The 20,649-nt window shown below is 34.4% G+C and overlaps 1 protein-coding gene across 5 annotated transcripts in view; it reads left to right on the forward strand.

Moving 5' to 3' along the window:
• Positions 1-20,649, forward strand: part of NCKAP1 (NCK associated protein 1) — a 112,840-nt gene that overhangs the window by 68,489 nt on the left and 23,702 nt on the right. For all 5 annotated transcript variants that reach the window (XM_032292741.1, XM_032292742.1, XM_032292743.1 and 2 more), the window contains 8 exons: positions 3,347-3,492; positions 5,597-5,729; positions 8,184-8,303; positions 11,809-11,948; positions 12,822-12,953; positions 15,814-16,032; positions 16,218-16,348; positions 16,641-16,738. In XM_032292741.1, coding sequence (XP_032148632.1) covers positions 3,347-3,492; positions 5,597-5,729; positions 8,184-8,303; positions 11,809-11,948; positions 12,822-12,953; positions 15,814-16,032; positions 16,218-16,348; positions 16,641-16,738 — 1,119 coding nt within the window. The remainder of the gene's footprint in view (positions 1-3,346; positions 3,493-5,596; positions 5,730-8,183; positions 8,304-11,808; positions 11,949-12,821; positions 12,954-15,813; positions 16,033-16,217; positions 16,349-16,640; positions 16,739-20,649) is intronic.

Raw genomic sequence — 20,649 nt, forward strand, 5'->3', positions numbered from 1 at the left:
TTGGTAGCTATTGTAAATGAGATTTCTTGATTTATTTTTTAGCGTGTTTGCTGTTGACACATGGAAATGCCCCTGATTTTTGTATGTTGATTTTATGTCATGAAACTGAATTCATTATCAGTTTTAATAGTGTTTTGATAGAGTCTTCAGGTTTTTGTAAATACAAGATCACATTTTCTTCAGATAAGGACAATTTGATGACTTCTTTTCCAATTCTGATGCCTTTTATGTATGTCTTTTGTTTAATTGCTTTGGCTAGTACTTCCAGTCCTGTGATTGAATAAAAGTATTAAAAGCAGGCATCCTTATATTGTTCCAGATCTCAGAGGAAATGCTTTCAGTTTTCCCTGATTCAGTGTGTTGCTAGCTACAGGTTCATCACATATGGCCTTTATTGTTTTCTTCCATACCTAGTTCATTAAGAGTTTTTATTATGAAGAGATGTTGAATTTCGTTGGATGCATTTTCAGCGTCTTTTGAAATTATGCAGTTTTGTCCTTGGTGATGTGCATATGTTGAACCATCTTGTATTTATCTCACTGGATCATGATCTTTTTAATGTGTTGTTGAATTCTGTTTGCTAGTATTTTGTTGAGCATTTTTGCATCTATGTTCACAAGTGATGATGGCCTGTAGTTTCGTGTCTTTTCTGGTTTTTGTATCAGGATAGTGCTGGCCTTGTAGAATGAGTATTTGAAAGTATTCTTTCCTCCTCAATTCTTCGGAATAGTTTGAGTAGAATTGGTATTAGTTCTTTATATATTTGGTGGAATTCAGCAGTGGAGCCATTGGGTCCTGGGCTTTTCTCTCATGGGAAGCTTTTTATTACTGCTTCTGTCTCATTACTTGTTATTGGTTCTTTCAGGTTTTCTGTTTCTTCTTGGTAGGATGTATGTGTCTAGGAATTTATCCATTTGGTCTCGGTTCTCCAGTTTATTGTCATGTAGTTGCTCACAATCCCTAATCCTTGGAAGTTTTTTGGTATCAGTTGTAATGTCTCCTTTTCCATTTCTGATTTTTTTGGGGTCTTCTCTCTTTTTTTTCTTACTTAATCTAGCTAAAGACTTGTCAATTTTATTTTTCCAAAAAATGAACTTTTTGTCTTGTGAGCTTTTGTTATTCTTTTTAGTCTCAATTTTATTTCTGCTCTAATCTTTATTACTTATTTCCTTCTGCTAACCTTGAGTTTGGTTTGTTCTTGCTCTTCTAGTTCTTTAAGGTACATTAGTAGGTTATTTGGTCTTTCTACTTTATTAATATAGGTGTTTATTGCTATAAACTTTCCTCTAACTACTGCTTTTGCTGTATTCCATAGGTTTTGGTACATCGTGTTTCTATTTTTGTTTCAGTAAATTTTTTATTTCCCTAATTTCTAGATTGTTCAGGAGCTTGTTGTTTAATTTTCACATGTTAGTTTCCGAAGTTCCTCTCATTGATTTCTAGTTTTGTTGCACTGTGGTCAGAGAAGATACTTGATATTATCTTAATTTTTTGAACTTTGTTTTGTGGCCTAAAATATGGTCTCTCCTGGAGAATGTCCCATGTTCTGATGAGAAGAATAAATTCTGTTCTTTAAAAATATGGGACAGTTAATGGAACTCTTTATTGAATTCATGGCCACAGCTACAGCTAATTCCTGTTTATACTCTAAAGCTGATTATGGTAAGTAAAACTCCTTAGGCTTAGTTTGTAATAAATGTCAAGTAAATTTTATCATCAGAATATTGACATCATTCTTCCTCATTCCTTCCTCTTTTCTGGTAGATGGAAACAACAAAATACAAAAGTCCCCTTTGTGGTGTCACTGTCTCATTGAATAATAACATCATCCACCTAAAGGCCCCTTGCCATGGTGGGGTTTGAGATTTAATTTTTATCCTACTTAGAAAGTGATAATTTACTCTCTCACTATTTCATGGATACTGGCAATAAGATATGGAGCTCCTAGGGTCAGAGACAAACGACAAAAGACTTAATTCACTGTACAGAAAGCAGCATGGGCATCAGGATATATGCATTATTTCTGCTATTTTCCTATGCTCTGCAGGGGTGGTACAGAGGATCCAAAATGAATTCTGAGCATGCATTGGGCTTGTGTTGTAGATAAGGAACACGAAGTTTGAGGAACCTTCTATTTTATCGTCAGCCATAAGCATACTTGTTCTTTGTTCCAAGGGAGACATAACCTCATCCCTCAAATTTGATAGCTGCAAGTATAACCCTAAGAAATGTCGTAGGGAATGAATGGCTCAGGCCTTGTCTTCTTGACATACCCAGCAAGATGTGTAGGAGCATGAGACCCATGCAGGAGTATCTCCCAACAGCCAGAACCCTGACTATCATCTATAATTCTTCTGTTGCCCACTGTATCTAATTATTTCCCAGATTAAACTCTTAAACTACTACTACTCAAAACCAGACCATCGTAATCCTGTCTTATTGCCACTACTGCCTTCTAATAGATTTCTGCTTCCTTTCCCTTCCCAGTCATCCCTCCCTTTCTCCCCACTATACAGAATAATCCTTCTAAAACAAAAACTGGCCACCACACAGAATCCTTAATGCTTCACTAAAAAGTTTAAATTCTTTAACGTGGTATACAGCCTGTTCATGATCGGTTGAATCTCATGTTTTACTATTTCCCTGCTCTTCTTTGCAGTCAAACTCAAACGATAATAAGCAGTATTTATTCTGTAGGCACCCCTTCTATTCTTATTCTGTGCCCTTCTGAAATGTCCCTACTCCATGGACATGATCTGCTCTTTGTGATTATCCCAGTTATAGAATTTATTTCTCCACAACCTGTCTTAATGATTTTTGTTTAGTTCTATCACTTTTTTGGCGAAACTACACTAAATTTTACTATCTTCAGTACTTTTCTAGAATTTGTCAAATTAATGCAGTGTATTATATGATCCAGTTTTTAATCAGTATAATCTAAAGCCTCATTGAATCAACATTTGCAGTATTTACTTTTATCTGATTGCTTCCTGTGTATGTTTTGTCTCTTAAATTAGATTGAACATTTCTTTTGGTATGGTTAACATGACAGTTAATTGTTTTATACTTTAGATGTTGTAACTTCAATTCCTTTGAGATTCATTATGAAGGACTTATATATTGGACTGTGTTTTTATGGACATTAGTATTTCAGTTTACTAAATAAATTCTTGATAGGAATTTCAAGTTAGGGTCACTACAGACAACTAACACAATAGATGTTACTGACAGTGTCACAGTAAATCGTTTAAATATCTTTCAATAATGCTTTTTCCCCCCCGTTAAATGACAAGTCCAAAGTCATTGATTTCTATCTAAAGTACTTTTGTTTTCTCTTACTTTGTAGGCATATACTAGTGTCTCTAAGGCTTCACTTGGCCTTGCAGATCACAGAGAACTTGGAAAGATGATGAATACAATAATTTTTCATACAAAAATGGTAGATTCCTTGGTGGAAATGTTGGTGGAAACATCAGATCTCTCCATATTTTGGTATGTTGTAATTTTCTCAAAGTTTACCCAAGTTGGGATTTTGTGTCTATTTTTAATTCTCTCAAAGAGCAACTTAGTCATGTGACTTTTATTTCTTAAATTTTTTTGAGGAGTTGAAAACAATCGCTTCAAATTACAGGCCCTTTTTTGCATTATTAGACTTAAGGCAAAAAAATGTTGTGGATCAGGGTCAAATAGAGCAAGTGTTAGAAATTAAATACTTAGTAACTCCACTTTTATGGTATTAAGTTTAATATAAATATTAAGATGATGTGTGACTGCTTCCTGCATTGTGCTTCGCTCTCCTCTTTTTTAATATTTTTGTTATACTTAGTTTACTTTTCTTCCCTCTTTTTCTCCCAGAAAATGTGGTTCCCAATGGCTATAATTTGTTTTCTTAGTTTCTATCATAGTAGTTACTTAATAAATCTTTTAATGAATAAGTCAACTTGGTTGTGATCAGATTAATAAACAGTGGGGTGGCCAGGCGCAGTGGCTCACTCCTGTAATCCCAACACTTGGGAGGCCAAAGCAGGTGAATAACCTGAGGTCAGGAGTTTGAGACCAGCCTGGCCAACATAGTAAAACCCCATCTCAACCTCCTGGGAGGCGGAGGTTGTTGCAGTGAGCCAAGATCGCGCCACTGCACACTGCAGCCTTGGTGACAGAGGCAAGACTGTCTTAAATACATACGTACGTACGTACGTACGTACATACATACATACATACATACATACCAGTGGGGCTAGGAATCAAACTCAAGTATTCTTGCTTCAGAGTTGTATAATATCAGCTCTGTTTATTGCTCCTTGAACTTTTTTTTTTCCTTTAGGGAAGAGGACTGGAATAACCTAGTAGGCCTCTTGATTTCTAAAATGCTGAAATGATCTCAGTGGATAGTGATAGTAGTTTCTGTGTATTGGATAGAGATCATCATGAAAAGCTTCTCACTGCATTTATTTTGGAAAATAATATAATCTATGTTGATTTGAGCAGTTCGTTAGAAAGGCTTGAATTAGCAGAATCGCAGAAGAAATTCAAATCACCAGGTAGAGAAAACATACCTCTTAAAATAATGAAACACATTACGAAATACACTTTTTAGGTTTAGACACATCACACGTCAAATTTGCAAGAATTTTTAAGATTATTTGGAGCCCGAGACTACTGTCTGTCTAACACAAAGTCTACCTTAAGTAGAACATGGAACATTATATGTTTAGGTGTGTTTAGCTATGCAAAAGATCCTATTGCAAAAGAAGAATACAATAATTAGAAAGTCATATCCCCTTTCTTGGAACTGAAAGGATTTTGAGTAATGTTTGAAATTTGTAATTTTCAGTAATACCTAAATTTTTTTCATATTTTTTCATAGTAGCATTCTATTTTGCCTGTCACATCAAAATAAAGAAATGTTTATTACTTCTGTTTGTCTCACTACTCTAGGATGTAAAGTGTTTTATTGACTCATATTCTTTTATATTTAGGTTTAACATCTTCAATATAGATGCAAATTAAAACTGATGGCAGCCAGGTGCCATGGCTCACGCCTGTAATTTCAGCACCATGGGAGGCCGAGGTGGAGGATTGCTTGAGCCCAAGAGGTTAAGGATGTAGTGAACTGTGACTGTGCCACGGCACTCCAGCCTGGGCAACAAAATGTCCCTGTCTAAAAAAAGTTAAAAAAAAAAAGTTGATGGCATATGATTACCCAGGCTGGTCTCGAACTCCTGGGCTCCAGTGATGCACCTGCTTCAGCCTCCCAAAGTGCTGGGATTATAGGTGTGAGCCACTGCACCTGGCCTTAATAATGGTATTTTTTTTTCCTGTTTATAATGACTTAGCTGTAATGAAATTTGATGATGTAAGAGGCCATATATATGGTTTATTATTATTTTTTAATTTTTGTTAATGTTATATAAAGAATATTTTTATTACTCTGGGATAATTATTGGTGTGTAAAAATACTTTGGGGGAAACATTCTCTTAAATAAATGCTACCAGTTATCTTTCATTCACCTGAATCAAATTAACTATAAGGTACTATATCAGAAAACTTTTGTTTTAACTGTAAACATTGTGATTCTGATTTTTGTTTATATAGTTTTTATAGTCGTGCTTTTGAGAAGATGTTTCAGCAGTGTTTGGAGTTACCCTCTCAGTCAAGATACTCAATTGCATTTCCACTACTTTGCACCCATTTTATGAGTTGCACGCATGAACTGTGTCCAGAAGAGGTAATTACAATGTACTACTGTGAGTTACATGGTATGCAAAGTAAACTAGATCAAACCTGTAGCCAACCAAATTTTACAGTCATAAGTACCTAACTTAGCTTCCCATCGAATACATCTCTATGCAGAATCAGAAAAATGTTTGAATAGATATGTAGGCTTAATATATATATGGATAAATAAACGCACATATAAGAACATATTATAAAGTCACTTGGAATTACCTTTTTTAAGATAAATGATGGGTCAGGTATTAATATCTGTGGAAAAGATCGATATAGTAATTAATTTTGTATACTTAATTTTCCTCTTAAACTGTCATGGAAAGGACTCAAAAATTAAATGTATGGATTGCTGAATAAACATAAGTCAAAGAGAGATTCACTAACTTATTATGATTAAATTGTTAATAGATATATTAAACAAAATCCAGATTGACTGATATCTGTGGGATACACGCATGTGCATACACACACACAGTAACAGAGTAATTTAACTGCTTGGTAGTTTTATTGATGCCAAGTGTCTATGAAAAATGTATTCAGTGTTTCTTCTAATCTTTAAGAAATGTTTTCCAAGTGTCTATGAAAAATGTATTCAGCGTTTCTTCTAATCTTTAAGAAATGTTTTCTAAGTGTGATGAGAATATAAAGATTAAATAGTGTATTTCTTTATAATTTAACTTAGTGTTTAGTCCTTTTACTTAAAACTGCAGAACTTGTGGAAAAGGAATTTAGAGATAGCAGTAACATTGTCAATTTCTGTAAGCATTAGACAATATCTGTTGCAGATGGTATGCCAGTATTCCAGGGAAAAACCAACTTTGAGACAGAAGTTAGCTTACAGGAAGTTTATAGGGATTACTTTTAAAATTTATACCTGTGAGGATACTAATACCACCAATTTTAATAGATTTATACATTTTTTAGATTTAATAGATTTTTTCTCCCAAACTTGACACCTGAGATACGTTATTAACTGTTTCCTCACCATCAAATTTCTTTTCATTAAATTACCCATAAAGTACTTCTAATTTTATTTATATGTCATGTCCTGAATCCGTCTTCTTACTTTCCATTCCTATTATCATTTTTGCAGTTCAGATTTACTATACTCTTCATATGTACTATATATGGAGTTCATCTTTTGCTTGGATTACCTAAGTGGTCTCTTTGCTTCTGCCATTGTTCTCCTAAACTTTATTCTCAGCAGTGTAGCCGAAGGCTAGAGGTTGGATAATAGAGAGACACAGGGCATGCTAAGAAACTGTAGTTTTTCTCCATTTCAGCATTTCTGAGCTATTGAAGGGGAGTAATGAAATCGGATTTGTATTTTAAATAAGTTTGTATCTGTAAAGAACAAATTCAAAGCAGTCTTAATTCAGTATTCTTTTTTTTAGGAAGAATTAATAGCAGAAGATATATGCCTTATCTTTCAGGAGTCAAAATTTGATTAAACAGAATATTAAGTGTTTATTAATTGAAATATTTTCTAAGGTGAACCAATAAATAGTTAATTGTATCAGGTTATAAATCTTTTTTTTTGGTTTGACTTTCTATTAAAGTTTTATAGGGCATTTTAAATAAAATGCATTAGGTATCATAATAGATCTAGGAAAAGTTATTTTGTATGCTCAAGTATTTTTATATTTTATGTATTTTACATTCATCATAGAAATACTGTATGTAAGTGCCACATATATCATATGTATTATATGGAAGGTCAGGGTAGGAAAACTTTTAGAAATTTTATTTCTTTGTAAAATATTGCAAATATATGGTGTAAAAATTTACAGTGTTTTATACTCAATGTTCCAGTTACCATAGATAAGAAAAAAACACATCAAACTATTACAACCCACTAAAACTAAAAAGAGACAGAATCCTATAGCGATGGATGCATGGCCAGCTTTTTTTTCCCTTCTGGGAGCAATGGGGTTCGATTTTAGAGATTTGAATGCCATGGACTTTGTATTACCAAATTGATTTCTCACCATTTTATTTAAATATTTGCACTCTTCTTTCCTGTTTATACAGTTACAAAGTTGTGTCACAATTTATACATATATATAATAGACCCAGATTTTGAATGAAATAAGATTGGAAACAGAACTCAAAATGTTTTCTTTCATATTATATGTGTACTATTTTAACATTTAAGAGCTAGATACATAGGAGTTTGTGGAATTTGAAAATTAAATACATAGCTTTTCATGTTAAGCAAAATACTGTTTTTTTTCAAGACTCCTCCCAGTTACACATTGCTTTCATAATCACCAAGTACTTGATCTCGTTTATGTTCAAATATAGCATGGTTAGTTGTTAGAAGAGGCAAACGCACTCTTTAACATCTCCCACCCTCACTTCTTACTGCAGACTGTGCCTTGGACCTAATTTTTCATGTCTATTTAGAAGTTTTTTCATTCAAACTTATATTATTATTATTCTGCCTTAACAGCGACATCATATTGGAGATCGCAGTCTTTCCTTATGTAATATGTTCCTAGATGAAATGGCCAAACAAGCTCGAAATCTCATCACTGATATTTGCACAGAGCAGTGTACTCTTAGCGATCAGGTAATAATTTAAATGTTTCCAGCAGATAGGAAATGTGTGTGTGAAGGCAAGAAAATGTGCTTTTATCCATTTGTTGTTTTACTTTCCATTCTTTAGTTCCCACACTGTTAGTAGAGCCCGTACCTCTGCTGTCAAACTCCATTAATAGATATAATTTCTTAGATGTAAACTTTTTGGTAAGACTCTGCATACTGTTTGTGTTCTTTCATCAGACATGTACAGTTTTTTTGTGTGTGTATTGTTAGCACCTGATTCTGCTATTTCATTGAAAGTTGTAAAATATCCTGTCAGTTGTTTTACATATATTGGTTTTGATACATTTTTTAAAAGATTTCCTCATCTACTGCTCGTTTATCCAGTGGTTCAATTTGTAAAGGAAAAGAAAATAAAAGCCTGATTCTTTGCCTTTATTTTCTAGGTGACTGATAAATTGTATTATTATGAACTCCTGGAATTAAGCATATTTGGTGATTTTCAATCCATTGTACTTATAATTCGTATTGAAGCTCAGACTGCCCCATCATTGGCTATTGGGAGTCCTTTTAGTCACTTGAGAGCTTTCTTGTTATCTGGTGTGACAAGATGTACCAGCCTCATCTTTTCACACCTAGAATCAGCTGCTGCTTTTAGTGGGAAATGGTATTTCAAGACCCAAATCTGGATATTAGAGATGCTTGTTGTTCTCACATAGCCTCATCAGGATTAATTTACTCCCAGTCATTCATAGGATTGTACTGATATTTCTAATTCAAATTTAGGACTACCAGATTCTTTATCCTCTTCTATATTACATCAGTGTCATCTTTCTTCCTTATTGAGAATCTGGCTTTCAAGGACCCAGAAGATGGAAGAATTACAATTCACATAATCACAGGTTTACTTCAAATATAAATGCATAATAATCTCAATAATATTAATTCTGCCACCAACATATAATTATTGAGAAAAGTTAAAAAAAAATTGCCCATTTTCTCTGCATTACTGCCTCTGTGTGTGTGTGGGTATGGGGGGGTTGTACCATACTGAACTATGGGCATTACAAGTTCTACCCCTAGAAACATTCATTTACTCTTTCTGTACAAATGTTTGATGCTCCTAGCTGCTTAACATGTTGGTTATCTCTCTATTGATTGTAATCCTCCGAAGCTCATTCTCTATCAGCAGACTTTTTTAGTAAACAGCTAGAAAGTAGATATTTTAGGTTTTGTGCAACACATGGTCTCTGTCCAGTTACTCAACTCTGTCATTATAATGGAAAAGCAGCTATAGACAGTATGTGAACAAATGAGTGGCTGTGTTTCATTAAAATTTTTTCAAAAATAGATGGTGAGCCAAATTTTGCCCTGTTTTTCTATTTAGCATTAATAAATGCTATTGTTGGGTATTCCAGATTTGCTGACTCTATTCCCCCCGCCCCCACTCCCATTTACTTGTATCTTCTCTTTCGTCCGTCTCTGTTGCCCTTATCTTGGTCTAATTTTGATTTCATTTCCAGCAGTTTTTCCCCAGCATGGGTACTGTCTTGGTAGAGGGTGCTGGCTGATCATTTTGACAGTTAGGACTAAACTGCAGCAGCCTCATCAAACCTCAAGAAGCCTTACTGTAGGCTCTTGAGTTCTCTATACTTCAAGTAAATACCTAAGGCTCTTGCAGGATTCCCTTTCTCGTCTTCAGGTTCCCTGTTGTTTCTTTCTGCTCTTCCATATAGGTACTATAAATCTTCTGTGGTTGGTACTTTTTTGTTGCCTTTCACTTGTATTTTGGGGGTTGTGGAGATACTTTGAAACTTGATTTTATAGTCAGTGTTATTTGTGGATTTTGGTTTTATGCTCTAGTAGTTCTGTCTCTTGTGATGAGAGTTATAGATATTCAACACTCTGTTCTCCTTAACATTCTTGAAGCTGCAAATTTCCGTAGAAATTTTTATTTTAGGACTCCTTTGTCACAATACAAATGCGATATAATTTCTTACGTACATTTTTTCCCAAATATATTTCAATCCCATGGCTTTAGTTACCATCTAGGTATAATGACTAACTTTCTTTGGCCCAGTGCTGTCCAGTAGAAATACTATGCAAACCACATATGTAATTTACAATTTTGTTGTAGCCACACACAAAACTTGAAACAGGTGAAGCTAATTTTAAAAACTTTGATTCAACCTGATATACCCCAAAATATTATTTCAGCATGTAATATTAATGAAATACTAGATAGCTTTTATACTAAATCTTTGAAATCTGGTGTTTATCTTACAAAACAGCTGAATTTGAACTGGGCACATTTCACATGTGGCTACTGCACAGTGAAGTTCTCCTTCTACCTAAAATATTTTCATTTCTTGATTGCCCACTTTGTTACCTGTCACGTGAAATCAATTATTTCTCATTTGTCCCTGTTTTTTTTTTAAATTAGTGGTCTTAACAATGTGTTAGGTAGAAACCTCTGTGTCATATTTGATTCCCTCTTTTCTCACATATCTAAGTTACTGAATCCTTTCAATTTTATCTCGGAAGTCTATCTCAAATCTGCCCATTAAACATTTATTTATTACATTTGCCTATTTCGTATCTTTTTTCATACCTTGTCTGAACTATTTCTAGCAGCTTGTTATAATTTTCTTTTCTGAGTGTTGTCTTCTGACAATGTCAGGGTTAGCTTTAGAAAATACCTCCTCATGGCCAGCACGGTGGCTTATGCCTGTAATTCAGCACTTTGGGAGGCCAAGACAGGCAGATTGCCTGAGGTCAGGAGTTTAAGACAAGCCCGGCCAACATGGTGAAACCCATCTCTACTAAAAATACAAAAAAAAAAAAGTAGCTAGGTGTGGTGGTAGGCGCCTGTAATCCCAGCTGCTCAGGAGGCTGAGGCAGGAGAATCGCTTGAACCTGGGAGGTGGAGGTTGCAGTGAGCCAAGATTGTGCCATTGCACTCTAGCCTGGGCAACGAGAGCGAGACTCTGTCTCAAAAAAAAAAATAAATAGATAAAATAAAATATCAAACTGTTGCTGTCTTTTTGCTTTCAGTTTACAGTCCAACCTCTGGCTTGACATTCAAGGCCCTTCCTAATAGTTGAAACCTCTGTATTTCACCTTACATGCTATGCTCCACCACCTAGTAGTTCTCACTACAGCTCTGAACCGTGATGTCTTTACATAGTTTTTTTCCAGAGGCCATTTAATCCTTCCAGTGAAATGTTCTTTTTCATTCCTTGCTTGCCTGGTGTGTTTTACTTGTCTTTTTAATAATAATTTAAATAAGCCTCCATGAATTTCCTCTATGAAGTGTTTCTTCACTCAAGATTTATCCTTTTCTGTTTTCCACCAAAGCTATGTGCATTACCCAAGCTAGCGAACTAAGCTCTATATCTCACTTATATTTCTGTCCTTTAATACTGTTGTGATATTTGCAACATAGCCTGGATTCAGCTAATATTTGCTTGAGTAGTTAATATGCATTCAGAGTAATTGGTATAATGTAAGATTTCATTCTTTTCTAAATTTAGTTGCTGCCCAAGCATTGTGCCAAAACTATCAGTCAAGCAGTGAATAAGAAATCAAAAAAGCAGACTGGTAAGAAAGGGGAACCTGAAAGGGAGAAACCAGGTGTTGAGAGCATGAGGAAAAACAGGCTGGTTGTGACCAAGTAAGTGTCCACTTATATTATACCTTTTTGCTCCAGGTAAAATATTTATTTCATTTTTTCTATGACATTAGTACTGAGGAAATGCTAATAATTGTGTATTCTTCATTTTCCAGCCATTTTAAAAAATCTTTCAGAGCTTAGTTAACTTGTTAGTTGCTTATTCCTCTCAAAATACAGATTTTGGCCTTTAGAAGAAAATATATGTAATAGGTGATTTTTGTCATTTTATGCTAAGTACCGAAGGCCAATTATATGTTTAAAAATTTTTGTGTAGTACATGATAAGCAATATAATTTTTAATTTATTTAAAATCAGATAGCTGAGACTTTATTTTGGCATGTTTGTGACATATTAGAACATACCCAATGTCATTATTATAAAACAGCAATAACAGACCAGGTAGCATTCAGGAATTTTTATTTGCTTGTTTAATTATTTGGAGGAGAGGTATAGGTCGATAATAACTGGGTGAATATTTTTTATTTAAAGTAAATTTCCTAGTTTCTTGCTAAGTTGAGTAAGCCATTGCCCTTTTATAGACAACTTTCCTTCTCTCATAACAGAAAGTACTACAGGAATTGGAAGTGGTTGTCTTTATGAGTGCAGGATAAGTTTTACCTATTATATATTAAGTTAGTAAAGTCATTACTACCGAAAGGTAGAAATAAATTATGACATCTTTAGAATATTGCTCTTCAGTGTTAGTTATACCCTTAAAGATTTTGAACTTTCTCAAAAAGTTCAGATATTAAAAAATCAAATTCTGCAAGTATTATCTCCAAATAAGGTTGATATAGTTATAAAATTAATTCTGTATTGCCTATGTTGACATGTTGAACATTTTACTTAACAGTTTATTAATATTTTTTCCAGCCTTGATAAATTGCACACTGCACTTTCTGAGTTATGCTTCTCTATAAATTATGTACCAAACATGGTGGTATGGGAACATACCTTTACTCCACGAGAATATTTGACTTCTCATTTGGAAATACGCTTTACCAAGTAAGAAAGAATATTAACTGTTTTTGTTTCTTGACTCAGTAATGAATTTGTTATTTAATTGTTAATGTCTGTACAGTGTTTTCTTTTATAAGGAAAAGCATTAGTAGAACTGGTTAAGTGTTAAGAATAATGAACTGAAAATTACTTAAAATACCAAGATTGTTTTCTTACACCTATTAGTATTAACTAGTAACACCAGGCAAGCCAGTTAATATCTCTTAAGTTATAGCTTCCTTATATACAAAGTGAGAAGATTGGAGAAAATCAATGTATTTCAGCTTGCAGGCGGCAACCCAGTAGGGTCATAAGATCAGTTTATAAGGTTGTAGTCAAAGTTTAGAGAAAGAAGAGGGAGGGAAAGAAAGGATAAGAGGAAAAAAAAAATAGGGGAAAAAAAAAACGCCATACGCTGAGTGCATTAAGTATACATATTGCTTTGTGAAGCATTTTGTTGCATATATGCATGTGTGTTGACTTGCAGTGTTAAGATGCATGTCTTGCAGTAGGTCATGGTGAAATGTTTGAAAACCTGAGGATTAGATGAACCCTTACATGTTTTCTGAATTCACATGTTGCTGTTAAATAAGCCAATAGAATTCTAGATTCTTGAGGTCTCAATTCTAATTAGAATTTTCCAAGTTAAATATGAATATATATTTTGTGTATGTATATGAAATAGTACATTTATAAGTCAGAAACCTTTCAACTTTATAGATATTGCTTTAACCTTTTTCTAAAGTTGCATACTTATTTATTAATATTTATTAATAAAAATGTTTGACAATTTTATTTCTTCAAAGCCTTGAAGCAATTTATAAAACAAAATTTTGCCAAAGGGTTTTCAAAGTTCTGTAGTCATTAACAGGTGGTATTTGTATTTGCACCATATGCTTAACATTGTGTTAAGTACTCTAGATAATAATATAATAAAGATAGAACTGTGGTTGGTGAGATACGACTAAAATAATTAGAGAACAATATGACAGTATATAAATTGGCACTAAGTTCAGTGTTAAATTATCAGTTGACTTGCGAAGAGTCTGGCAATGAGCTGTCTTTTGTTCTCCTTGGTAAGTCAGGCATCCTCACAGTAAAACCCAGAATGCCCTAGAATTTAGACCAAAGGGACATTGTGCCTTGTGGTGTTTATTATTCTCAAGTGGGTAGAGGTGGGAGATTGATGAGTGGAAGGGGTTCAGTTTATGGCTCCCTTGTAAACAGTCTACTTCATTAATCCACAGAGAAGCAGTTTTTTTTTTTTTGTAAAGCAAACATCTACTTAGTGATTAGGATCAAGGCAAAGGGAACGTTTACCTTGGGAAATTTTTTTTTTTTTTTTTTTTTTTTTTTTGTTTGTTTGTTTTTTTTGAGACCACATTTTGTTCTTTCGCCCAGGCTGGAGTGCAGTGGCATGATCTTGGCTCACTGCAACCTTTACCTCCTGGGTTCAAGCAGTTCTCCTTCCTCAGCATCCTGAGTAGCTGAGACTACAGGCATATGTCACTATGCCCAGCTGATTTTTGTATTTTTAGTAGAGACGGGGTTTCGCCATGCTGGCCAGGCAGATAGCGTGTGAATATTAGTGGGTTGGTTTTTGTCAATCACTTGAGCATAGTCTAAGGATTTAGGGATTACACACTAGGAAAGCAGTTTTCGTCTTGAGTCGCATCTTCTTGGCCTGTTTCTGTGATGGGATTTGTCGGTTGTCTTTAAGGATCCATCTTTACAAATATAAGTCTAAGATCTTTGCAGATCTAGTGCTTAGGAAATTTTAAAGAAAGTGAAATAGGGGTGGCCAGTGTAGGATAAGATCATTTAGGGAAGTACTTTCAAAATTTGTGTTTCCATTTTAGTCTTATACAGTTGAGATATAGACAGAACTGTGTTTTATGTACTATGAGTGATTAAAGAAAATATAGTTGCTTGTTGCCTTATTTTGTTTGCCTGTCATAGAGTTTGTTGAAAGGCAGCACTAAGTGAGGCAGCTCTGCGATCAAATCTTAGTCGTAATCACTTCCCAACAAAACCTTATCAATTTGTGTGAATCCTGAGCTTTATTTTTTTTTTCCTCTGGGAAATATAGTGATAAGTACATTGTAGGTTTATTAAATGTGAGGATTGTAGGTAATTTATTTAAAGCCTCAAAAATTACTGGCACCTAACAGTGTCAGATAAATTCAAGCTGCAGACGAAATAGTTCATTGTCCTTGCTACAAACAACTTACCATGTTAAAGCAATTTTTAAAACCCTCTTTATAATTAAATCATTTTTGTTCCTGATATTCGTAGAATGTTTTAATCATTTGTATTCACATTTCATTGTAGTTTTTAAGTTTTCTTTCTTTCTTTTTTTTTTTTTTTTTTTTTTTGAGATGGAGTCTTGCTCTGTTGCCCAGGCTGGTGTGCAGTGGTGGAATCTCAGCTCACTGCAACCTCTGCCTGCCTGGTTCAAACGATTCTCCTGCCTCAGCTTTTTGAGTAGCCAGGATTATAGGAACGTGCCATGTGCCTGTAATTGAAAGGCTAATTTTACCCAGCTAATTTTTTTATGTTTAATAGAGATGGGGTTTCACCATGTTGGCCAGGCTGGTCTTGAACTCCTGACTTCCAAATGATCTGCCTACCTTGTCATCCCAGAGTGCTGGGATTACAGGCATGAGCCACCATTCCCAGCTTTCATTCTTTTTTTATGTTGTTTCATGGGAAGTGAATGACAGTAATTTTACAGCTTTGTGATAAATTATTTTTAAAGTTAATTTTATTGCTTGTTTAATATTAGATTAACATTAGATTCAATGGTTTATTTTATATGAATGGAAAAGTCAGAGGCTTTTCTTATTCTCCTATTCCTTCTCCCCAGGTCAATTGTTGGGATGACTATGTATAATCAAGCCACACAGGAAATTGCAAAACCTTCAGAACTTCTAACAAGTGTAAGAGCATACATGACTGTACTCCAGTCAATAGAAAACTATGTGCAGATTGACATTACGAGAGTATTTAATAATGTTCTTCTTCAACAAACACAACATTTAGACAGTCATGGAGAGCCAACCATTACAAGTCTATACACAAATTGGTAAGGAATGCATTTAGAAATTATAGTAATAGAAAGTTTATAATGAACTACTTAGGAAAATTAATTTTTTATGAATAAACGCTCATTCATATTATCAACCAACTTAAAATTATATGCAGGATGTATATCATAATACGTTTAAATTAAGCAGCTTCTTCCAGTTATAAGTTTACTTTACTCTTTAGGTATTTGGAAACTTTGTTACGACAAGTCAGCAATGGCCATATAGCATATTTTCCTGCAATGAAAGCATTTGTGAACTTACCTACAGAAAATGAATTAACGTTCAATGCGGAGGAGTATTCTGACATATCAGGTGAATAATACTATACCACAGTTTAGAGAAGAAAGAAAACTTAATTCTTTTGCTGGTGTCTTGATTCTTTTGACTTTTGATTCTGTTGTGACTGTTCCATTCAATTATATGCATAACTGCATATTGTATGTTAGAATTACTTTTGCATTTTATATTCTGTCTTTCATTCCAGAGACTTTTTTTCCAGGATTTTACATTAGTTTTTATAATGAGATATTGCATTGTGTTAATGTTCATTTTCTTAAAGTATTTGGTCTGTCAAAAGTATAAAATTAAGTACATTTTCTTTCAGAAATGAGGTCATTATCAGAACTACTAGGCCCATATGGTATGAAGTTCCTAAGTGAAAGCCTTATGTGGCATATTTCATCACAAGTTGCTGAACTTAAGGTAATATAGTCTTTATTAATTTTAGCTTTTAAACAATTCCTAAAAAACATTTCAGGAATATGAGCAGCAAGCCTAGAATGTTGATTATTTTAATCCAACATAAAAGTACTAATATGAAAATGAAATTAAATAGCCAGCAGGGCCTTTTTATGGCATCTTAGTTTCGTTTTCTCTATTTTGCAGGTGAGAAAATGGAAAGCCAAAAGAGGTGAATTGACTTGGTAAAGGGGACTGAACTTCAGGGTTTTTGGCTTGTGGTCAAGGCTTCATAGTATTGTATCATGATGTTTTTCTTTGAAATACCAGGTTCAAAATTCCAGCCAAAGTTAAAAAGTTATTCACACTTGTAGTTTGAATGTATTTGCTTTCCATAGATTGTAATACAAACATTATTAGGCTTATTGCTTTTTCTTCATAAGTAATCTTTTAAATTATCTTATTCCCTCTAAGTTGGATGAAAAATGCCTTTAGAGTGCTTAATGTTTCAGTAAAGATGTAAAGGAATTGAAGCAACAATATTTTAAATACCTTTTTTTAGCATTTTAGAAATATCCTAGGGCTTAGGTGATTTATATGGAATCAATCTGTATATATAGTAACTATGTAGTTTTTGAAAGAATTTGAACTTGAACTTAAAAGCAGAATAGAGAAGTCATGTTTTAAAATAAACATTTTCTTTGTGAAAGCTTTTTGGTGGTAACTTGTGCCTTGAATTTTTGGTTTCCCTGTCTCTCTTTTCTTTTTCTTTTTCTACTGTACTCCAGTCTGGGAGACAGAGTGTGACTCTGTTGCCCAGACTGGGGTACAGTGGCACAATCTCAACTCACTGCAGCCCTCTGCCTCCAAGTAGCTGGGACTACTGGCATGCACCACCACACCCAGCTAATTTTTGTATTTTTAGTAGAGATAGTGTTTCACCATGTTGGCCAGGCTGGTCTCGAACTCCGGACATCAAGTGATCTGCCCACCTTGGATTCCCAAAGTGCTGGGATTACAGGATCTCAAGCCACCATGCCCAGCCAATTTTTGGTTTCTTAAGAAAATGGTATATGGTACTGGTAAATAGCTTATAGTTCAGATGTAGCACATAGAGTTCTAAATGTGATAATCTGATCTACTGAAAATTGAGCAAATATGTAGAATAAGTTAATTCCCACAAACTTAATAATATTCTTCTGAGTAAATAGCAAGAGTCAGTGTGACTAAAAGCTTAGTATAGTCAAAGATTTAAAAAAGTAAGGCAGTATTATCCATTGGTAAGAACTCAAGCTTTCGGCCAGGTGCAGTGGCTCATGCCTGTAATTTAGCACTTTGGGAGGCCGAGGCGAGTGGATTGCCTGAGGTTAGGAGTTTGAGACCAGCCTGGCCAACATGGTGAAATCCCATCTCTACTAAAAATACAAAAATCAGCCGGATATGGTGGTGGGTGCTTGTAATCCCAGCTGCTAAGGAGGCTGAGGCAGGAGAATCGCTTGAACCCACGAGGCAGCGATTGCAGTAAGCTGAGATCGTGCCTCTACACTAAAGCCTATGTGACAGAGTGAGACTCTATCTCAAAAAAAAAAAAAAAAGAAAAGAAAAGAAATCAAGCTTTCAAGTTAGGCTTTCCTGAATTTCAGAACTATCACTTACAAGCTTTGATTTTGGGCAAATACTTAAACGAAGCTTCTACTTTGAGAGAATTTTATGAGTTCATGCATACCAAGCTTTTTAGGTGCTCAGCATAATGTCTCTTATTTTGGTGTTCATCATATTATTATCCTCTCATTGCTATTTTTAAAGTGTTCTGCAATTATTGTGTAAAAGTCAACTTTTAGATACCTTAAAATATAAAGTTATAAACTTTATATTTTATTTTATCATGGCTCACTGCCAGCTTAGCCCCCTGGGTCCAAGCATTTCTGTCACCTCTGCCTCCTGAGTAGCTGGAATTACAGGCATGTGTCACCAACTCTGGCTAGTTTTTTGTGTAAAACTTTATATTTTATAACTTACAAAGTTGTAAACTCTATATGGTTGTAAATATACAGACATTGAAATGCTAGTCTTGGTTCTTTACAAGCAGTATCATTCTTATTTATTAGACTCATTCTCCTGTAAATACATGATTTTTTTTCTATCCTGTTCTCAGATAACAAATTTCTCATCTCCAACTTTTTTTCCCAATTTTTTTTCTTGTGTTCCTTCAGTATGAGATAATAGAAGAACTATGGCTCCATATTTTTACTTCAGCCAGCTAATTTTTATTTCAGATTGAATAACTAGGCACTTCTAGAATTATCTGTATTATTTTTTCTTTTTAGTTATTTGTTGGATGCTGTATCATGGTGCAGTAATAAAAATTAGCCTATTTTGAATCTCTCTGAATTCATTTATATGAACAGTTCCTTAGTACTGCAAGGATCTGGCCTTCTGCTTTTCGTTACCTCCATCACTCCTCCAGCCTGGCTGGCCTGCTTGCTGTTGTGTTACCTCAAACTACTCTTCCCTGAGACATGGTCATAACTTGCCTGTTGATGACATTCATGTATTTTTCAAATGTCACCATATCAGAATGTCCTTCCTACACAAACTTTCAGAAATAGCAGATAGCACTTTTTATTCTCTTCATTCAGCTGTATGTGTATCTTAATTTTGACCTCTCATGCCATGTATTTGTTTATGTCACTTTCACTGGAGTTCTAAACTCTCTTAAAATTTTGCTGTATACTAGTGCCTAACACAGAGTAGGCACTTAGTAAATATTTGTTGGATGCAAAAATAAAAATAGCTAGCTTTCTTTGTTGATTTGTTTGAGATAGGATCTTGCTTTGTCATCCAGGCTGGAGTGCAGTGGTGTGATCATGACTCACTGCCAGCTCGGCCCCACTAGACTTAAGTGATTCTGTCACCTCAGCCTGCTGAGTAGCTGGGAATACAAGCGTGTGCCACCAATTCCAGCTAATTTTTTGTAGAGACAGGGTTTCACCATGTTGCCCAAGCTGCTCTCTAACTCCTGGGCTCAAATGGTCCACCCATCTCAGCCGTTCAAAGGACTGGGATTACAGGCATGAGCCACTGTGCCTGGCCCAATTTTCTTAACTCTTTATTCCAGGACTTTTCTAAGATCTTCACTTAATGTTATTAACTCCTTTACATTTTTTAAAGAGGTGTTTTCCTTATTTCATAAATTAGGAAAGTAAAGCCAAGAAAGATGAAATAACTTGTGCAAGCTCACATTTTAGTGAATAGTGAAACCGAAATTTGAACTCAGTCTGTCTAGCACCAGAGATTATGCTAGTACCATGCTATACTCCCTATAGAACTGAGAGGGATCTCAGTAGTCATCTAACCTACTCTTATCTGATGAAGGAGTACATGTTGCATTTTTCAAGGTATATTATCTGGTCTTTTTGAAAATGAGGCCATCTTGTCAATTACTATACATCTCTAGTTAATGTTGATTTAGTATCTAAGTAGTAATTTTTTATTGGTCCTCATTCTTAAATCAAGAGGCAGAGATTACCTTTGACAAGATTACCCTTCACATAACATGTTTCTCTTCCCTGTGTGGAATATATTCATATGTAGTCTCTTTGCCATCTTTGTCACTCCTTCCTTTGTACAAACTCTTTTTTTTTTTTTTTGATGTCACTCTTAGAGAATAGTGTCCTGAATTAAGGATGAGTTTCAGATAGAGATTTAATTAGTGAGGGTACATTTATCTATTCTAGATACTGTATATACTAATACAGTTTAAGATAGCATAAACATTTGGTAGCTATGGCATACTGTTTTCACAATCAACTCGTAATCAGATGAATTTTCTTTTTCCTTTTTTTCACTTATGCTAACTTTAAACCATGACTTTCTACATTTTATATTTTGTGAAATTTTTAGACCTGAGTATATGCTTTGCAGTTATTCTTAGT

The sequence above is a fragment of the Sapajus apella genome, unplaced genomic scaffold (assembly GCF_009761245.1).
Source record: "Sapajus apella isolate SASKATOON/1434 unplaced genomic scaffold, GSC_monkey_1.0 scaffold28, whole genome shotgun sequence".
NCBI lineage: Eukaryota > Metazoa > Chordata > Mammalia > Primates > Cebidae > Sapajus > Sapajus apella.